This window comes from Bolinopsis microptera, chromosome 9 (assembly GCF_026151205.1).
Source record: "Bolinopsis microptera isolate Bmic1 chromosome 9, MBARI_Bmic_1.0, whole genome shotgun sequence".
NCBI lineage: Eukaryota > Metazoa > Ctenophora > Tentaculata > Lobata > Bolinopsidae > Bolinopsis > Bolinopsis microptera.
In genome coordinates, this window is record NC_087080.1 from 4,897,875 (window position 1) to 4,915,760 (window position 17,886).

General features: G+C 38.2%; 1 protein-coding gene across 1 annotated transcript; it reads left to right on the forward strand.

The window, feature by feature from the left end:
• Positions 1-361: 361 nt before the first annotated feature.
• Positions 362-17,886, forward strand: LOC134821321 (uncharacterized). The gene is made up of 22 exons (XM_063832050.1): positions 362-580; positions 749-938; positions 1,088-1,151; positions 1,299-1,374; positions 1,624-1,701; positions 1,845-1,961; positions 2,161-2,282; positions 2,612-2,765; positions 7,104-7,218; positions 7,543-7,712; positions 7,993-8,069; positions 8,328-8,476; positions 8,685-8,845; positions 9,225-13,323; positions 13,838-14,040; positions 14,782-14,813; positions 14,988-15,042; positions 15,725-15,762; positions 15,963-16,062; positions 16,187-16,357; positions 16,955-17,098; positions 17,281-17,886. Exons 1-22 carry the CDS (start codon positions 455-457, stop codon positions 17,389-17,391), a joined length of 6,552 nt encoding a protein of 2,183 aa, XP_063688120.1. The 5' UTR covers positions 362-454; the 3' UTR covers positions 17,392-17,886.

Genomic DNA, 17,886 nt, shown 5'->3' on the forward strand with positions numbered 1-17,886 from the left:
TTCTGGGCTAATCCAATTATGACGCTACTTAAATGCAGCAGATAACTTATTACACAGTAATGAGAGAGAGCGAGAGAAAGAGAGAGCAGGCCCCGTAACTCTTGCCGTTCTGCTCAAGCAACTTTATGTAACATTTGTGGTACAAAACCATCAATTAAACCACTTACCACCGGCCGATTTTTTAAAAAATTTCCTATGGGCTTCATCAGAGTTTTGTCGACACTATACCGAAAAAATCAGTCCCGTAACTCTTACCGTTTTTTTTGTATAACCGACCGGAAATTACACACGGACAGACAGACAGACAGACACACACACACACACACATTCTGGTGTTATTAAGGTGATTATTATGTTATTATATTAGGATGACTTGACTTTGAAGAGCAGAAAATGGCCCATACCCCGTATTGCAATCAAAAGAAAGTTTGATTTAGTTTAAGAATCTCTGATAATGCCCTTCAAAGACGTAGTTGTTCTCTTTGATTTTGACTGGACAATCAATTATAAAGAAAAGCTTCGTATCAAAAACCAAGTTCTGAACCATGGAGGATGTGTCTCATATTCTTTAACCAAGAAGGCAAGTTTCACAGATATTTAGATCTATAATAAAACGATTATTTTAATTAAAAATTTATCGATGGTAAATAAATCAGTGGAGGCTTCTCACGATTATTGTTCACCAAATACATTACATTAAAGATTTAATTTATGTTTGTGAGTGCAGAACTTACACGAGCCTTCGTAGGTTAAATTCATCGTGTCCACCAACCCAACGCTCACCAAGGATACGTACCGTGGCAGGGCTGCCAAGAAACTTGGAATACCTATTGTAGATATTTATTACTTAAAAGAGTGCATCATTGCGAACTCTTTACTAGAATTGGATAAATCTTTGGTCTTGAGTGATACTGAAAAATTACAGTCTGGAAGAATAGGTAAAGATTCATAATTTATTTTTCAGACAGTATTATTTTGGGCCGAAACGAATTTAGGGACAGTTTTTTGCTGATAAATGATACGCATAACTCGGTAAGTTTAAATCTGTGGTTACAAATGAATCTTGTTAAAATATCTAAATGTTCAGATTTACCAGATCAGGGTGATTCAGCTGAACTCGAGTCAGACTATAGAAAAATCCCAGATTTCCAGTGAGTAAATTTCACGGGACCAGTTGTCATGGGTTGATTTTCAGTTGTTAAGTTTTACCGAAGTATAGGATGAGAAGTGAATGAGAATTATTGAATTACTTCATCTATATTTCTAGTCATCTTTGCTGATCTTAGTATCCATTTTAGGGATCTGGCAACAAAAGGGAAAGAAGACGTCAAAATTGACCGCAGCAAGTTCCGCTGTGTCAAATACTCCACTACTGTGAGTTAGTAACTCTAGTTAGTAACTCTAGTTAGTAACTCTAGTTAGTAACTCTAGTTAGTAACTCTAGTAAGTAACTCTAGTTAGTAACTCTAGTGCAGTTACCACTCTTATCTCATTTCACAATCCTGTTAACTTAGACTATTGCTTTACTAAAGGATATTTGAGATGCTTTGAAGTGTTTCACTAATCATGATAATGATAATGTGAGAAAATAGGTCTGTAGATTACGTAAATCCAATGTTTCAGGGATGCACAGAACTTTGGATGAATGAAGGAACTCCTCCTGAGGAGTACATAGTATTGAAATGGGTTACTCTTCCTAAGGTATTATATTTAGGTTAGCTGTTCATTTTGTTCATTTAGAGAAAACTACTATCGTTCTATTTTGGTTTTTTTTTTTTTTTAAATCACAGAGTTGAATGATAAAGAGATCAAAGTAAGTTATTTCCAGATTGATAACAATTCAGGCAATGAATCACAACAAAGGATGGATATTCTCAAGTTTCCAAGATGCTTTGTTCATGTACTGCTTCATTACTCCACATGCAGATGTCACGAATACACTCAGCCACCCAAATATGAAGGTTCGTATGACGAAATGGACAATGTGATAAAAATACACTATAACTACGATTTACCGTGGAGTTTGGGCGAAAGGAAATAGCCACGGGAAATTGAGATTCGCAGTAAATCTGAGTTTTACTGTACTATCTTATCTATAAACTTGTTCAACTTAGTTTGACATTGTTTAAATTTTACTAAAAGTTACACAACTGTATGTAGGTTAACCAAGATACAAAGATGCCAGGAAATTCAGACAAAATCTTACATTATTACTGGAGAAAACTATTGGAAGTTTTTAAACAGTTGGAGAATTGGAAAGTATCCGTCAGTAACATCCATAGGTAACTATTTACAAGTAATTATCAGGAAAGTATCCGTCATTCATAGGTAATTATTTATAAGTAATTATCAGGAAAGTATCCGTCATTCATAGGTAACTATTTACAAGCAATTATCAGGAAAGAGTTCAACTTTTTCCAATTAGTTTATTGTACCCACGAAAACATTCTCTTTCACATAATATTACGTAATCACTGAGGGGGTTTTAAATGATTACGCTAGTGGTATTTTTAACACGATAGTTAAAACTGATTACGGAGGGGGTGGGTCCGGGGGTTAAAAATTGTCCAAAAAGTGATCAGGTAATATGTGAATGATCCCCTAACTTCAGGGACCTATCAATAATGCATGATATAGCCCACTTGCTCAAAACCGGAGCCAGTGAAGCCGAGATAAAGGAACTTGGGGACCATTTATCGGAGGGCTGGGAACACTGCACCCCTCCAAATCTACGTGCTGTCTACTCTTCTATTTTCATATCCCAGGTTTGCTGAATTTCATATTAAAAGTTCATGTCTAGGTGCTAACATTAAATAGGTTACAGATTATTGTAACGCAATATTTTAGTTTATTTTCAGGTATGTAAACAGTTCGAGGTGTTGAAAGTTAGTTTAGAAATAAGACTACTTGTCATTGAATGGAAACTTTGTATTGATACTATTAAAATGATACAAGAAGTAGTAATGTCTAAGCAATCACCTATATCCAATAATTTGAACTTAATCTGTTGGGTTAGATTCCTCTAGCATGGATTTTCTGGTGTTTTAATAGATTTAATTTCCGAACTGCTGGATACGATCAATCTGGAAATCTGAATAGTTTCTCTCCGGAGTGAATATCCATATGTCGTTTGAGGTGTGCTTTCCGAACTGCTGCGTACGAACAATCTGGACATTTAAATTGTTTCTCTCCGGAGTGAGTATTCATTATATGTGCTTGGAGGTGTGATTTCAGAGCTCCTGCATACGAACAATCTGAACATCTAAATGGTTTCTCTCCGGAGTGAGTCTTCATATGTATTCTGAGGTATTATTTCTGAGCTGTTGCATACGAACAATCTGAACATTTAAAAGGTTTTTCTCCGGAGTGAGTCTTCATATGTATTCTGAGGTGTGATTTCAGAGCTGCTGCATACGAACAATCTGAACATTTAAAAGGTTTCTCTCCGGAGTGAGTCGTCATATGTACTCTGAGGTGTGATTTCAGAGCTCCTGCATACGAACAATCTGAACATTTAAAAGGTTTCTCTTTGGAGTGAGTCTTCATATGTACTCTGAGGTGTGATTTCAGAGCTGCTGCATACGAACAATCTGAACATTTAAATGGTTTTTCTCCGGAGTGAGTCTTCATATGTACTGTGATGTGTGATTTCCGAACTGCTGCATACGAACATTCTGAACATTTAAAAGGTTTCTCTCCAGAGTGAGTCTTCATATGTACTCTGAGGTGTGATTTCAGAGCTGCTGCATACGAACAATCTGAACATTTAAATGGTTTCTCTCCGGAGTGTGTCAACAGATGATTTGATTGATTTGAAACTTTTACAAAATAGCAAGTATACAAATGTACAGCAATTCGAACAAACATATAAAATGGGCCGAAATGTATAAATGCTAAAAAGCGTGGGTCAGTGAAACAAGTACAGAGGACAACTTTCAGAACAGGAGTTTTTTGGCCGCCCAAAGTCTCAATAACATCACCTCCACCTAGTAATAAAATTATGAAACGTGAAAAGTGTGAAACAATCAAATAATAATGTATTTATATAATATAATTGTCTCTCAAATACAGATAACGTCCGTAAACTCTTAAAATACTCCTACAAGTACATATTATACTGATCGGTGTCCGAGAAACATGAATTACGCCATCATGGTGCCTTCTTAACCCGGCTACAGACCTTCCCGTTACGGATGTAGTGGTCGAGATGAGTCTGTTCAGCCTTCTTCTTCTTCAGGTCAGTTACCACGTTCTTCCTTGCTGCACGCTCTTCACTGGATCTATCAGGACAGATCCATACATCTTTGTGTGCATCAGCCATCCTCAGTCTCCCTGTTTTCATCAGAATCTGATGAACTGCTGTTGAGCTAGGGACGGTGATCTTGACTGGTCGGATAGCCGTGATACCTGGCCTCTTCCAGCCGACTCTAGTCGCTTCAAAATGAGGTCTCTCCCCGATCTCCTCCAATACTGCGGTTACCAGAGCTGGAAGCTGTTCTCCATCCTCTTCTTTCAGTCCAAACACTATCAGATTCTTGCTCCTGTCCTCCTCTGCAGCCACACTCTTTATTACATTCTTCAGAATTTTACTGTTGCAGACCGCGCCATTTGTGCTGTTCTTTTGTACAGCGGCACTGTAGCTCTTAATCCCTGTCTCCACCGTTGTTTGTACTGTCTCTTCAACTGACGTCTTAAACAACTGTAGTTGTTCGTCCTTCTGCACTAGCAACTGGTCCTGCAACCTGACCATCTTTTCCTTGTCTGCTAGTGCTTCCGTCTTGAGGCACTCAACGATTTCCATCATAGCGCTCATCTGACTACTCTGCCGTCGTACGAGGTCTGCTGCTTGCATAACCCATTCTGCCATATACCTTTTATAGATAGACGGAGACATGAGTATTTCTTGGTCCATATCTCCACGAATTTCGAAGTTTTCTACTTTCAGTTCTCTTGCCATCGAAGTGAACCATCTATCAGCACATCCCTCTACATCTTCCTTTTCTTCATAGTTGAAATCCTTGAGTTTCTTCTGAGATCGGGTCAAATGTAAATCATCCTCCGTGGTGTACATTGTATAGTAATGTACAAGTATACACACGCAAAGGCTTACTACGCGGTAGCAGCAAACTGAATTTATCGCAAAGTTACAAAAGATGATCTCGAAGACTTGATTTCCGAACTGCTGCATACGAACAATCTGAACATTTAAAAGGTTTCTCTTCGGAGTGAATATCCATATGTCTTTTGAGGTGTGCTTTCCGAACTGCTGCATACGAACAATCTGGACATTTAAATGGTTTCTCTCCGGAGTGAGTATTCATTATATGTGCTTGGAGGTGTGATTTCAGAGCTCCTGCATACGAACAATCTGAACATTTAAAAGGTTTTTCTCCGGAGTGAGTCTTCATATGTATTCTGAGGTGTGATTTCAGAGCTGCTGCATACGAACAATCTGAACATTTAAAAGGTTTCTCTTCGGAGTGAGTCGTCATATGTACTCTGAGGTGTGAGTTCAGAGCTCCTGCATACGAACAATCTGAACATTTAAAAGGTTTCTCTTTTGAGTGAGTCTTCATATGTACTGTGATGTGTGATTTCCGAACTGATGCATACGAACAATATAGACATGTGAATGGTTTTTCTCCGGAGTGAGTCTTCATATGTACTGTGATGTGTGATTTCCGAACTGCTGCATACGAACATTCTGAACATTTAAAAGGTTTCTCTTTGGAGTGAGTCTTCATATGTACTGTGATGTGTGATTTCCGAACTGATGCATACGAACAATATAGACATGTGAATGATTTTACCCCAGTTTGAGTTGTTAAGGGATATTGAAGAGTTGTTTTTCGTGCACTTACATTTGAAGTTGAACAATCAGGAAATTTTAACAGTTTTTCACTAGCAAGAATATTTTCTTGAGGATTGGGATTCTCCTGAGACATGGTAGAATTGTCCGATATATTACTGATCACTGAAGACCCTGATCCTTTGCTACTATTATCATTCTGAAATTCATCACATCTTGATCTTTTTTGTTTGCCAGAATTATTAACATGATCATTGATATGCTCAATAAAACTGTCCTCCTCTAGAAACTTTTCCCCACAAACTGAGCAGAGGAAGCCTCCAGCTTCTCCAGTAAATTCGCCCGGCTCCGTTTTAACTTCTGATTTAAGAACATCACATTTGTTTTGAACACAACAACCATCTTGTTCTGTAACAGAACCGCTTTCATGAACAGAACCTCTAGTAGATTCACGTAGTAAACTGTTCTTCTCATCTTGTACTTGCAGGTCAGGCTTATAATGACGTTCCCTGATATGTTCAAGGAAATACTTTTTGCTTCTCAAATCCTCTTCTTCTGTCTTCACTACTCTTTTTATGTGAGAACATGACATCTGAAGAGTATTCTGGATAAATTAATAAATACATTCAGGGGGAATTGGAAATCAATAATATTGCACAAGATGAGGAGTGCTGAGTATCAATCATAATTTTAGTATTACTAGAGTAACAGTTAAAACGGTTAAACATGCATCAGATACATTTGTAAAATTTCAAGTGACAGTAGAACTTAATATATATTAGCTAAAACGGTAAACGCACTGCCAAAACCCCCATCTGTCGCAATAGAGTTTGTGTCGCACTACAGTCCAGGTAGCGCACTGAAGTGCGACAGTGTCGATTTTGGAGGATTGTTGCACTATAGTACGTGCTAAAACAAAAATAAGAAACGTTATCAGTACGAGGGCGAGAATTGAGAACGCAAGCAAGCCTTATTAACGTATCGAAATGTAAGGTTGTGCTCTAATTCAACTTCCTATTAGGGTCTAAACAGACGTGAAACTCTCTCACGAAACGCGTACAGTAAAACCCCAATTTACCGCGAAGTTTGGGGAAACCAGTCCCCTAACTCTTACCGTTTTCTTGATTATTATCAATTTTCTTAATTTGAAACCACTTAAAAGTGGGTTGGATATTACACGCGAACAAACATCGCTCTACAATTTGAATAATATAAAGTAGATTTTTGATGTTTCCAGAAAGATCCGCATTTTGCATCACAGTATAATATTGTTACTAAACCCTTAACTTTGCAGCTCTGTCTGGACATTTTAGCTGTGGCGCCTCAACCAAGAAAACTAAACTCCATACAAGAAGTTTACGCGATATTGGACTTTTCATTCAGTGGTCCCGTCACAGAATCGTCGATACGTAAGTTACAGTGTTACAGTGTTGCAGTGTTACAGTGTTACAGTGTCACAGTGCTACAGTGTTGCAGTGTTACAGTTTTGCAGTGTTACAGTGTTGCAGTGTTACAGTGTTACAGTGTTACAGTGTTACAGTGTTATAGTGTTATAGTGTTATAGTGTTATAGTGTTATAGTGTTACAGTGTTACAGTGTTACATTGTTAAATTGTTACAGTGTTACAGTGTTACAGTGTTACAGTGTTACAGTGTTACAGTGTTACAGTGTTACAGTGTTACAGTGTTACAGTGTTACAGTATCTTAACAACTAAGATCACCATATTCCACAGCTCTGACTCACAAGAAAGCCCTATCCTGCCCTCTGGAACACCCAATATCTGCCCAACTGTTTGCCAGTAACTCTAACGGAGGAAGTGGAAAGTGCAAGATGCTATATCATGTGACATCAGAAAGGAATGTGATCAGTATTCTATCAAGAGGCTTCTATTTACCCACCCTGGTTTGGAAATAAGTTTTGTACATTTTTATCGAGAGTAAAAATGAATCACCTCCACACTATTAGCCAAGTCTATTATAAACCAATCGAACTTTACTTTGGATATAATATCATGGGTAAATCAGTCGGGAAAATATCAGTTTTTAAGATTGGTAGAGTATAAGATTCTCTCATTCACATTGTGTAATGTGTATGTATGTAACATTCATGATAAGAGATAATCATCACCCGTTATGTAACACTTATGATAAGAGATAATGATGATCAGTATTACTTACCACAGATAGAGAGTGAGATGGGTGTAGAGAGAAGAGACTCTGGTAACCTTGGTAACGGGGTCTACTTCAGCTCTTCTTTGGAGTGAGTTTCAAAAGGGGGGGGGGGGGGGGGGGGGGGGCGCCAACAGGCAACGTTACGCCACTGTTTCATTCTCCTTTTTAAATACTTTCCATTAAGATAACTCTTGATTACTTTTTACTTATGATTATTGATAATTTGTGCTCATGATCATAACTTGTTAACTTATATTAGTTTAGGAGACGCATCAATACAAATTTAGCAGCAGTTAAAAATTGATATTTCTTGTTCTTTTTAGTAATCAACTCTGTTATCATTCAGAGACTGTGCTAAATACCTAAACAAAGAAAACAACGCTATCTTTAAATGTAAAGTGTGCGTTGGAGAAGTATTTGAGACGACAGTATCTATGCGTGATGTAATACGGGCCCCGCCAAGATATGATTCCATTCTTGGAGTGCCGAAATCTGGTAGTTATTATTTCAACAAAGTTTAATGTTTTCAAAGTTAGATATCTGAGATATCTGCTTTGAGTGTTGAATAAGTAATGAGCGTACTACTATATTGCGAATTTGATGTGGTTAAACAATTTCTGCTGCTGCACAACGTACAAAACTCCAATTATTTTCAGGACAGCACAAAAATGTGTAGTATTCTAATTTAACTTTAATATCGCAGGAAATCGGCCAACCTCCGCTTTCGACACGGCCGAATATTGCATTTTTGACATGACTGCTATTGAGATTGTAGAACTGATAGCTTGTGATATTCCTCTAAACGAATTAAACAAGAACAAAGACTTTGCTGATGAGAATAATGTACAATCCTTCCATAACCGGGTCAGTTTGTTACGTTAAGTATTTATTAATTTATTGTGTTTATTTTAATAAATTTTATACGTTTTTTAAAAATGTAGATTAAAATACTCAGTACTCACTCACAGAGTCTGATTTTTCGTTATTCAAGTATTAGTGATATATCTTTAACACCAATACCATGATGGAACTACACTGAGCATGCTAATTGATTTAGAGCATGGTAATCGATTTATTTTATATTTCATAAATAAAATATAAAATACAATACAATAACATCATAACATCCGTTTACATTGTACAACGATACAACCTCAGATACTACATCCGGTATACAATCTAAACAATGTTGAATGTAACTATGTAAATAAAATATTTGCCCCATTTTATTCTACAATTCCAGGACGCCTCTGACTTCAACATTCAAGAAATCTTTGACGGCTCCTGCGTGTCCCGTCCTAAAGTTGGTCTCCTAGTTGGTGGAAAAGAAGCCTCACTCTCCGGTTCAATCCATGTTTACAGCGAGCTGACTGATCTAGCAGCACGTGTCACAATTGTACAATCCTACGAGAGTAACGAGAAGTCGGTGAAAGAAGCAAAGTACCTGTTTCCCATCACAGATAGCTCGGCAGTGTGCGGGTTTGAAGCTTATATTGGTAATAAACATGTGGTGGGAAAGGTTAAGAGAAAGGAGGAAGCAAGGAGGGAATATAGGAACGCGGTAAAGGCAGGTCATGGAGCGTATCTGATGGAACAAGAGAAACCTGACCTGTTCTCCGTCGCGCTGGGCAATGTGCCAGCTGGTCCGGTCACTATTCACATCAAGATATTGTACGTGACTGAGCTTGTTATAGAGGATACGGAGATAGTGTTCAGTGTACCCGCTCTGACTCAAGGAGGGACTGATAACAAGTTAACTCAGGTCACCACGGATACCACGCTGGTCACGTGTCAGGCCACACCCATCAACTTTCATGCTTCTCTTGCCATGCCTTTTGATATTGTCAAGGTTTACTCTCCAGGACGAACTGTGCAGGTGAAGAAAACAGACACCACCTGTTCGGTAAAATGGGAAGGAGTTCTATCTGAGGAGCTTTCTCTAAGAGTCTCCCTGGCTGAGATCCATCGGCCGAGGATGTGGGTGGAACAAAACGGGAGCAGCGAGGCTGCCATGCTCACATTCTACCCGGATATTCAGTTCTCTGAGGGTGTTAAGATGATTAGTTTGGTTATTGATTGTTCTCGTAGTTTAGAGGGGTCCTGGGTTGATGTGATCAAGTTAGCGCTGTGTTTCTTGGAGCGGTTACCAGAGGGGTGTGTCTTCAACGTTTACAAGGTTGGGGCGCTTTTTGTGGAGTTATTTCCCTATCATGCTGTCTCTACCCAGCAAAATAGGGATATTGCCAAGGAATTTATTTCTGATCTAAAACCTACCGAGTCATCTGCCAATGTGTACAAGATTCTTAGTGCATACCTTGCCATGAAACCAAAGATCCCGGGACAGTTTATGAACAGTTTTATACTAATCAGCGATGGCTTGGTGACAAACCCAAAACTCACCCTGGAAACAGCACGGCAGTTCAACTATTCAGATAGGATATTAGCAGCAGCTATCACCACTGGAGGAAATAAACATTTCATGCAAAACCTCGGTCAAGTCTCTGGTGGTTCATTTGAATTGTTTGATGGTAATGCCAAACGAAAGTGGCCAACCAGCATTGCTAAATTCCTGAAAATCTGTACTGAACCGGGTCTAACAAAAGTTGACTTGAGATGGAAAGTATTTGGTATGAACAGAGATGAAATAGAGCAAGCACCAGTGTCAATATCCTCGCTTTTCAACAAAACCAGACAGACAATGTACGGCTTCGTCCCTAACTGCCGTGCTGCAACACTGCTAGCTTACATTGGGGAACAGGAGCTGGAGACTCTGGTCAGTTGTGCCGATCTAAATGTTACCAAAGGAGACACACTGCACAAACTCACTGCAAATGCCTTGATAGAGGATTACTTCAAGGGGAATCTCAGGGAGGATCAGATGGAACACGAGGCTCACTTTAGGAAGAGAAAAGAAGCAATAACTGAACTTTCTATTTCACATTCCATACTGTGTCCACTTACCAGCTTCATTGCTGTTGAAGAGAGAGAAGAGGGTGAGGTGAGAGAGGAAACGATTGATATTGAGGAGATACTGGCGACTTTGAGACAAGATAAACTGGCTTATATGGCTTGGGAAGACCATTCTGATGTTGGGTATCATGAGGATGATATAACGATGATTGAGACACGCGCACGTAATAAGAAAGTTATTCCGGCACTGAGTAACATCGATAAATACGGATGGGCAAGTTCGGATGTTAAATTACTTCCTTACTTGGCATTTATTGCAGCAGAGGATGGAAAACATGAGCCTATGTCTTTTCTCCTGTCCGAAACTTTATCGGATATTGCCAGATCTGTGGCTGATACAAGAGGCATCTCTCCCAGCCACATTGTTTTCCCTGTTAAGGACCAATACAAAACCCTAGCTGAGCTGAATTACCGATCACTTTCAAATATAACTTATCGTGTAAAAGATATCCCTCTCACTGTCACTATAAGATCAGACGCTACAGAAACACCTATTATCATCGCATCAAGAGGTTCTGCTACGATCAGAGAAATAAAAGAAAAAATAAATGAGCAACGTCTAGATAACAAAATCCCTGTAGAATATCAGCGCCTTCGCTTAACAGGGAAAGACTTGGAAGATGACAGCACTCTAGATGATTACAAAGTGACAGAAGGTTGCACCTTGTCCATGGAGAGTAAACTAGGACCATATCGTGGGAATCCAAGTAACGCTAACTTACAAGTCAGTACATTAACTGGTACTGGAACCAAATTCCTCGTAATTGTAAACACTGGGTTTTCAGCCTTGCATCTAAAATCAAAAATTGAGTCCATAACTGGAACCCTCGCTTCAGATCAAAGATTAATCTTTGATGGAAGGCAGCTGGATGATAACGTACCGTTATTTCACTACGGTATCAAGGAGGGAAGTGTTATATTCCAGGTTCCAACGTTGAGGGGAGGTGGTGGCCCTGTACCATCTAAACAGCCTGTACAAGCAGGTGGTGGTGCACTTTATGTCAAAACGTTAACCGGCAAAACTGTTACATTGGACTCAGAGAGCAGTATGACGGTAGAGGAATTGAAACAATCCATCCAGGACAAAGAAGGGATACCCCCAGATCAACAGAGACTCATCTTTGCAGGAAAACAACTTGAGGATGGGAGGACTCTATCTGATTACAACATATCAAAGGAGAGTACCCTGCACCTGGTGTTGAGACTGAGAGGCGGGCCCGGTCCGGAACAGAGTGTACAACAAAAGAGTGTGGGATCTGCAAAATCTCTGCTGGTTACTGGTGATATCAGTTCTGTCGAATCAAGTGCAGAGGAAGGAGAGGAGGAGGAGGAGGAGGAGGAGGAGAAGGAGGAGGAGGAGGAAGAGGAGGAGGAGGAGGAGGAGGAGGAGAAGGAGAAGGAGAGGGAGTCTGGGACAGAGGACTATGAGTCATATCGTGAAATGCTTTGCTATGGTACAGCCTCTGGTACGTCATTTTCTGGAATCTGTGCTGGATCTGTTGATGCATATGATAACTCATCTGAAACTTATAGTGTAGAGATGAAATTTGCTCGAGAATTGTTTGATAAAACTCCTTCCGAAGAAGAAACAGGGTATTCACTGTTTGATGATAATACCAGTTCTTCATCTAATACAGGAACTCTGCCGTTAAAAATGTATTCATGTAGTGAATTATCTAGTGATTCATCTAATGAATCATCTAATGAATCATCTAGTGAATCATCTAGTGAATCATCTAGTGAATCATCTAGTGAATCATCTAGTGAATCATCTAGTGAATTAGCTTCGTTGATAGAACCTGCTAAACCCTCCTACAAACCTACTTGTTTTGATGTTAAACCTGTCAGTCTTGGTGCAGCTCCAGTGTACAGGACTGGAGGAGGAGGGGGAAGAGTGAGAGGAGGAGGAGGAGGAGGAGGGAGAGGAGGAGGAATGGGAGGAGTATCGAGTATTAAACGGTTAAGTTGTGAGATGGATGAAATCAGATGTGATTTAGTTTCGAGACCCGAATTTATGATTTCTGATCGTTTCGATGATGATGATGATGATGATGATGATGTCATGTTTAATGATTTTTCGGAAATAAAAGCAAAGAAAAAGATGAAGAAAAAATCTCCTGAGCAGTGCTTTGATTTACTCCTCCTTGATGTCTCCCCACTTTCATTATCAATTGAAGACAGCAGTCACGTGAGCATTCCTATAGTGCCCCGAAACTCCAGTATCCCCAACCGGAAATCACTAGACTGTATTACAACCCATGATTATCAAACCAGCGTAAAAGTCGCTCTCTACGAAGGGGAACGGAGGAGAGTTAAGGATAATATGTATCTTGGAGAGATTGTGATATCTGACATTCCACCAGATCTGCAAGGTAGGTTTTACCCCTGTTTATCTTTTACCTGATGAGCCATAAATCAAGCTACAAGACAGGGAATACGTTTTCGTAGAGTATCAGAAACTGATTAAGTCTAGACAATCCTATGTAATGGGTTCTTTAATATGCTTTTATATGAGCTCGTAATTTTTCCATCAACGGCTGTGCTAAAATTATTAACTTAATTAACTGAAAATTACTATTACACATTAAGCTTCTTCATCATGATTTTTATTATTAGGGGTCGTTCACATATTACGTAATTTACGTACTTTTTGTACAATTTTTAACCCCCCCCCTCCCTCCCCCCTCCGTAATCAGTTTACACATAGCTACTGTGTAAAAATTACAATAATGTAATCATTTAGAAACTCCTCCTCGGTTGATTACGTAAAATGTGAACGACCCCTTACTGAAAATGATTAGGAGCAAATTCTGCAATTGAGATGACATTTACGCTTTTCTAATATTTTATACGTTTCAATTAAATTGTAACTAAAATCAACGTTAGGGTCGGTCAAGATAAAAGTCACTGTGGAGATAGATGCAACTTCAATGATTCATCTTAAAGTGAAAATTGGCGATGAGGAGGAAATGAGGTCTATGTACAATTCTGGACGGCTGAGTTCAGAACAGATAGAGAAGTCTATAAAAGACGCGAAGGATGATTTTCGTGATGGCAAACTAAACATTCCAGCTGAGATTTCCTTACCCGTAAGTGGCAATTTGTATATTTCGTATTCAGTTATACACATATAGTACAATTTGAGTTTAAAGTTAATGCAAATATCGTCATCTTTCAGTGCTTTCCAACACGAGGCAGAACAATGCTATATATAGCATTGTATCATCAGTAATACATTGCTAAACACCAAGCGGATGTGTTTTGGTTTATGGGACATTTGACTCAGTCGCTATTTAGATATTGTGTGTTTGTAACGCGCATAGATTGGAAGATATGTAGCATGGTACCTACAGCAGCGACAAATCATGCCAGCGATTATATTATAAATCAAAAGGCTTGCATATAATGAACATATTGACACGGGTGCAGAGTTGAGTCTGTACGGAACCTAGTAGTTTCAGATCCTTGTTTAACTTGCCGTACATCAAGGTCATCCACTACTTTAGCCCGGCGAGGCACATAACTCCCTCTACAACTCCATGACAAATGTTTCATATATACTAGCCGAGTTCACAAGATATATCCTTGTGTTTGAGAAGAGCTCGTTAGAACTGCTTCCTTTCCCTTTATATTATTTAAATTATATTGAAATATATTTAAATTATATTGAGAACGCGCGTGCCGACGTAATTAAATTTCTTGTGCGTGCATTCAGTACGTTTGTGTACATTATTCATATCAGTGTGTTTCGTCCAAAGTTAACTGGCCATATTGCTAAGTTATAATCAGTCATACTTGGTTCAGGATTGTAACACAACTTTTAATTTCAGGCTCCGGATATCAATACTTTCCAGAACACTGCGTAAGTTAAAAGCTACTGCACAATGTACTTGTAGTAGAGTCTGTATTGATTATCTGATATGTTTTCTCCTGTGTTCTGTTATGTAAATGAGTAATAGGTTTTTTCTAGGTTTTCATTTGTTGTTACTCATTGAACCTATCTTTAATTCATAGCTTTAAAAATATCTAATTTCAGTGACAAAAAAAGGATCGCCCCTACTTTAGAGAATTTGATATCTTGTTATCGCAACGTAAGAATACAAAGGATGTTCCACAACTAAAACAACCTTGAGGAAAATGATAATATTATCAACTTGAACTTCACCTAGATAGTTAAAATTATCAGTTTCTTTCCCATAGATAAGATGATTTAGAAAATTACTAAGATTGTGTAAAAGAGATACATTTTGTTTTAATTTGGTGGGGATTCTGGTGGGAATGTGTCAGGTGAAACATAGTAAGAGTGATTCTGGCGTTTGATTGGTCAATAGTGGAAGCAGATTAGTTTATTGCAGCCACTTTTTTAAATATGCTTGACCTCCTAGGTCAACTAGAATGCACATAATGATGATAATTATGATATCAGATATACCTTATATATACTAGCAGGAACCCGTATAACCCTAAAATGGTGTCAAGACTCAAGAGGCTAAAATAATTATTACCTATTTAATTCGCGTTTTTGACACCACTTGGGGGTCCAAATTTTGGGCTCTAAAACTCCTATTCTTGGCAAATTTTTTTTTCATGCTGATTTGTAGGCCATTAAAGCATTTGACCCAGGCAAAAAAGTTTCAGTTTTATATCTTTTACGGTTTTTGCGGAAAGTCGCGTTAAAGGTGATGCCGTGGTGTCAGTAAAATGGCACGGAACCATATATATCGTCTCGCTTTATATATAGTAAGATTTGATCACTGAAACTTGCACTTACAGGGTTACGAAAGACTAGTTGCTGTTTCATCTTTCTCATGGTAAGCACTGTAAATTGTAAACGCCAATTTGCTGTTATTTTGGCCCACTAAGACAAAAGATATTATTATCTTTTTCATATTGAGGTGAGCTCGTACCTGTTATGTGGGGTCCCAATTCCCTCATATACTGCGTTTTAAAAAAACCTTACTTACCACCAACTATCAGTGACAGCTTTTGTGATTTAAATTTAACGTTTCAGTACTGAAGTTGATTTGAACGTTACGATGTACGAAAGCTGGGTCTCCTCTTTACGTCAGTTTCCTCAAACAATTGACCACATAATGGAATACAGATATAAGGTACCGTAAGTATTGAGAGCTTCCTCCCTATATTACATATGACATCAGGGATCATCTTTAAGGTCAACAAATACACCTCACATCCCAACCAGAATCTACGTCTATTAGCACAATAAACTCTTAGGTTTGCGTCGAAAATTCGAACGGTGAACCATCTATCCCCGATGTCATGAAGATAGTACAGAAGTTGCTGGTCACTGGTGGAATAAGAAGTCTTGGAACTGATCTGCAGACTAAAACCGCCTCCCATCTCATGGATTTGTTAACCTTGATAAGATCCATGGAAAGGACCAAGGTGAATTTTTGTTTTGTTTGGTTCTTAATTTATAGCTTTGACTTTAATTTGGGGATGATTGTTTTTCGAATGAGTATTCAGTATAAAATTAAAAATGTAAATACAGTATAACCCCGATTTACCGCGCCCCGATTTACCGCAAACCCCGATATTCCGCAGCCACCTCCCCCACCTAACTGTAACATGTATAATGTAAAGAAACAAAACCCCGATTTACCGCGAATGTTTCCTTTCCCCAACCTCCGCGGTAATTGAAATTCGGGGTTTTACTGCATAATACTGATTGTATTACAATTATTAATAAATAGTCCTGATTTTTCAGCGAAGGAATTGACATTGTAACAGTTAACATTGCACCCTCACAGAAATTTTATTCTCTCGAACGTCCCAAAAGTCGTTCACATATTACGTAATCAGCTGAGGGGGGGGGTTTCCGAATGATTACGCTAGTGCAATTTTGACACAATAGCTATGTGTAAAACTGATTACGGACAGGGGGGGGGGAATGTTCTAAAAAAATGATTACGTAATATGTGAACGACCCCAAAGTTCCCTATCCCCCCACATTTACAAAAATATTAATGGACAACATTTCAGCGTACTGAAAATCTAATGAAGTCACTATTCGAACCTAGTGATATTCTTAGAAGACTCGAGATTTCAAATACTGTAGCGTCACTCTTTCTCACACTTTCTGCAGTGTTTGGAATTGCAACAAATGATAACACTATCAATCACGAGGTTTGTTCATTGATTACATTTTTACTTAAGCATGTTATCAGTGTTGTTGATTGCCAAGTTTTGTGTTGAGGATTGATGAAAATACAAATTGATTAACAAACAAAACTTTATTTATTTGTTATTTATTATTATTTATTTATTTATTAACGTGCAAAACTTGATGTAATTAGTTCATTTTTCAGATTCTGAGGAACCTCGGTGATCTCCACCTAGCGACCGAGTTAAAGATATTTTCGGAATCTCATCACGTCACCCCTCCACCTTCTGTCTGTGTTGTTTCCGATTTAGATTGATTTTTCTTGAGTATTCGGTTATTGGTATGTGTACTGAGAACATAATTTTTTAGCGGTTGCAAAATTATATTTTTTACAATTATTGTTTTTATTTACATAGCAATTGTGATTTGTATGTATATGTATTATGTTAAGTTTAATAGAGCGTGTTTGATTAATAGCGATGTTAGATTTAATTGATAAAACTCAGCCGAAGCAATGCTGCAGTTGCTTAAAATTAAATACTTTCGCTCGATATTGGTTAATTTTAAGCTAAAGATTAAAAGTCTAAATTATTATCTGAACAGTTACGTTCACACATTTGGACTTGTGTTACATACAATAAGTATAACTTTTAGACTCTAGTGTCCAGACTAAATAAGATTTTTATCGACCTAAAATGGTTTGGGAATATTTTGAACATTTTATATATAACATGTTAATGTTATGTATGATATTTTCTTGTCACTTAAGCTTTGACTTCGAAGTTCGACGCATCAAATACTTTATTATCTT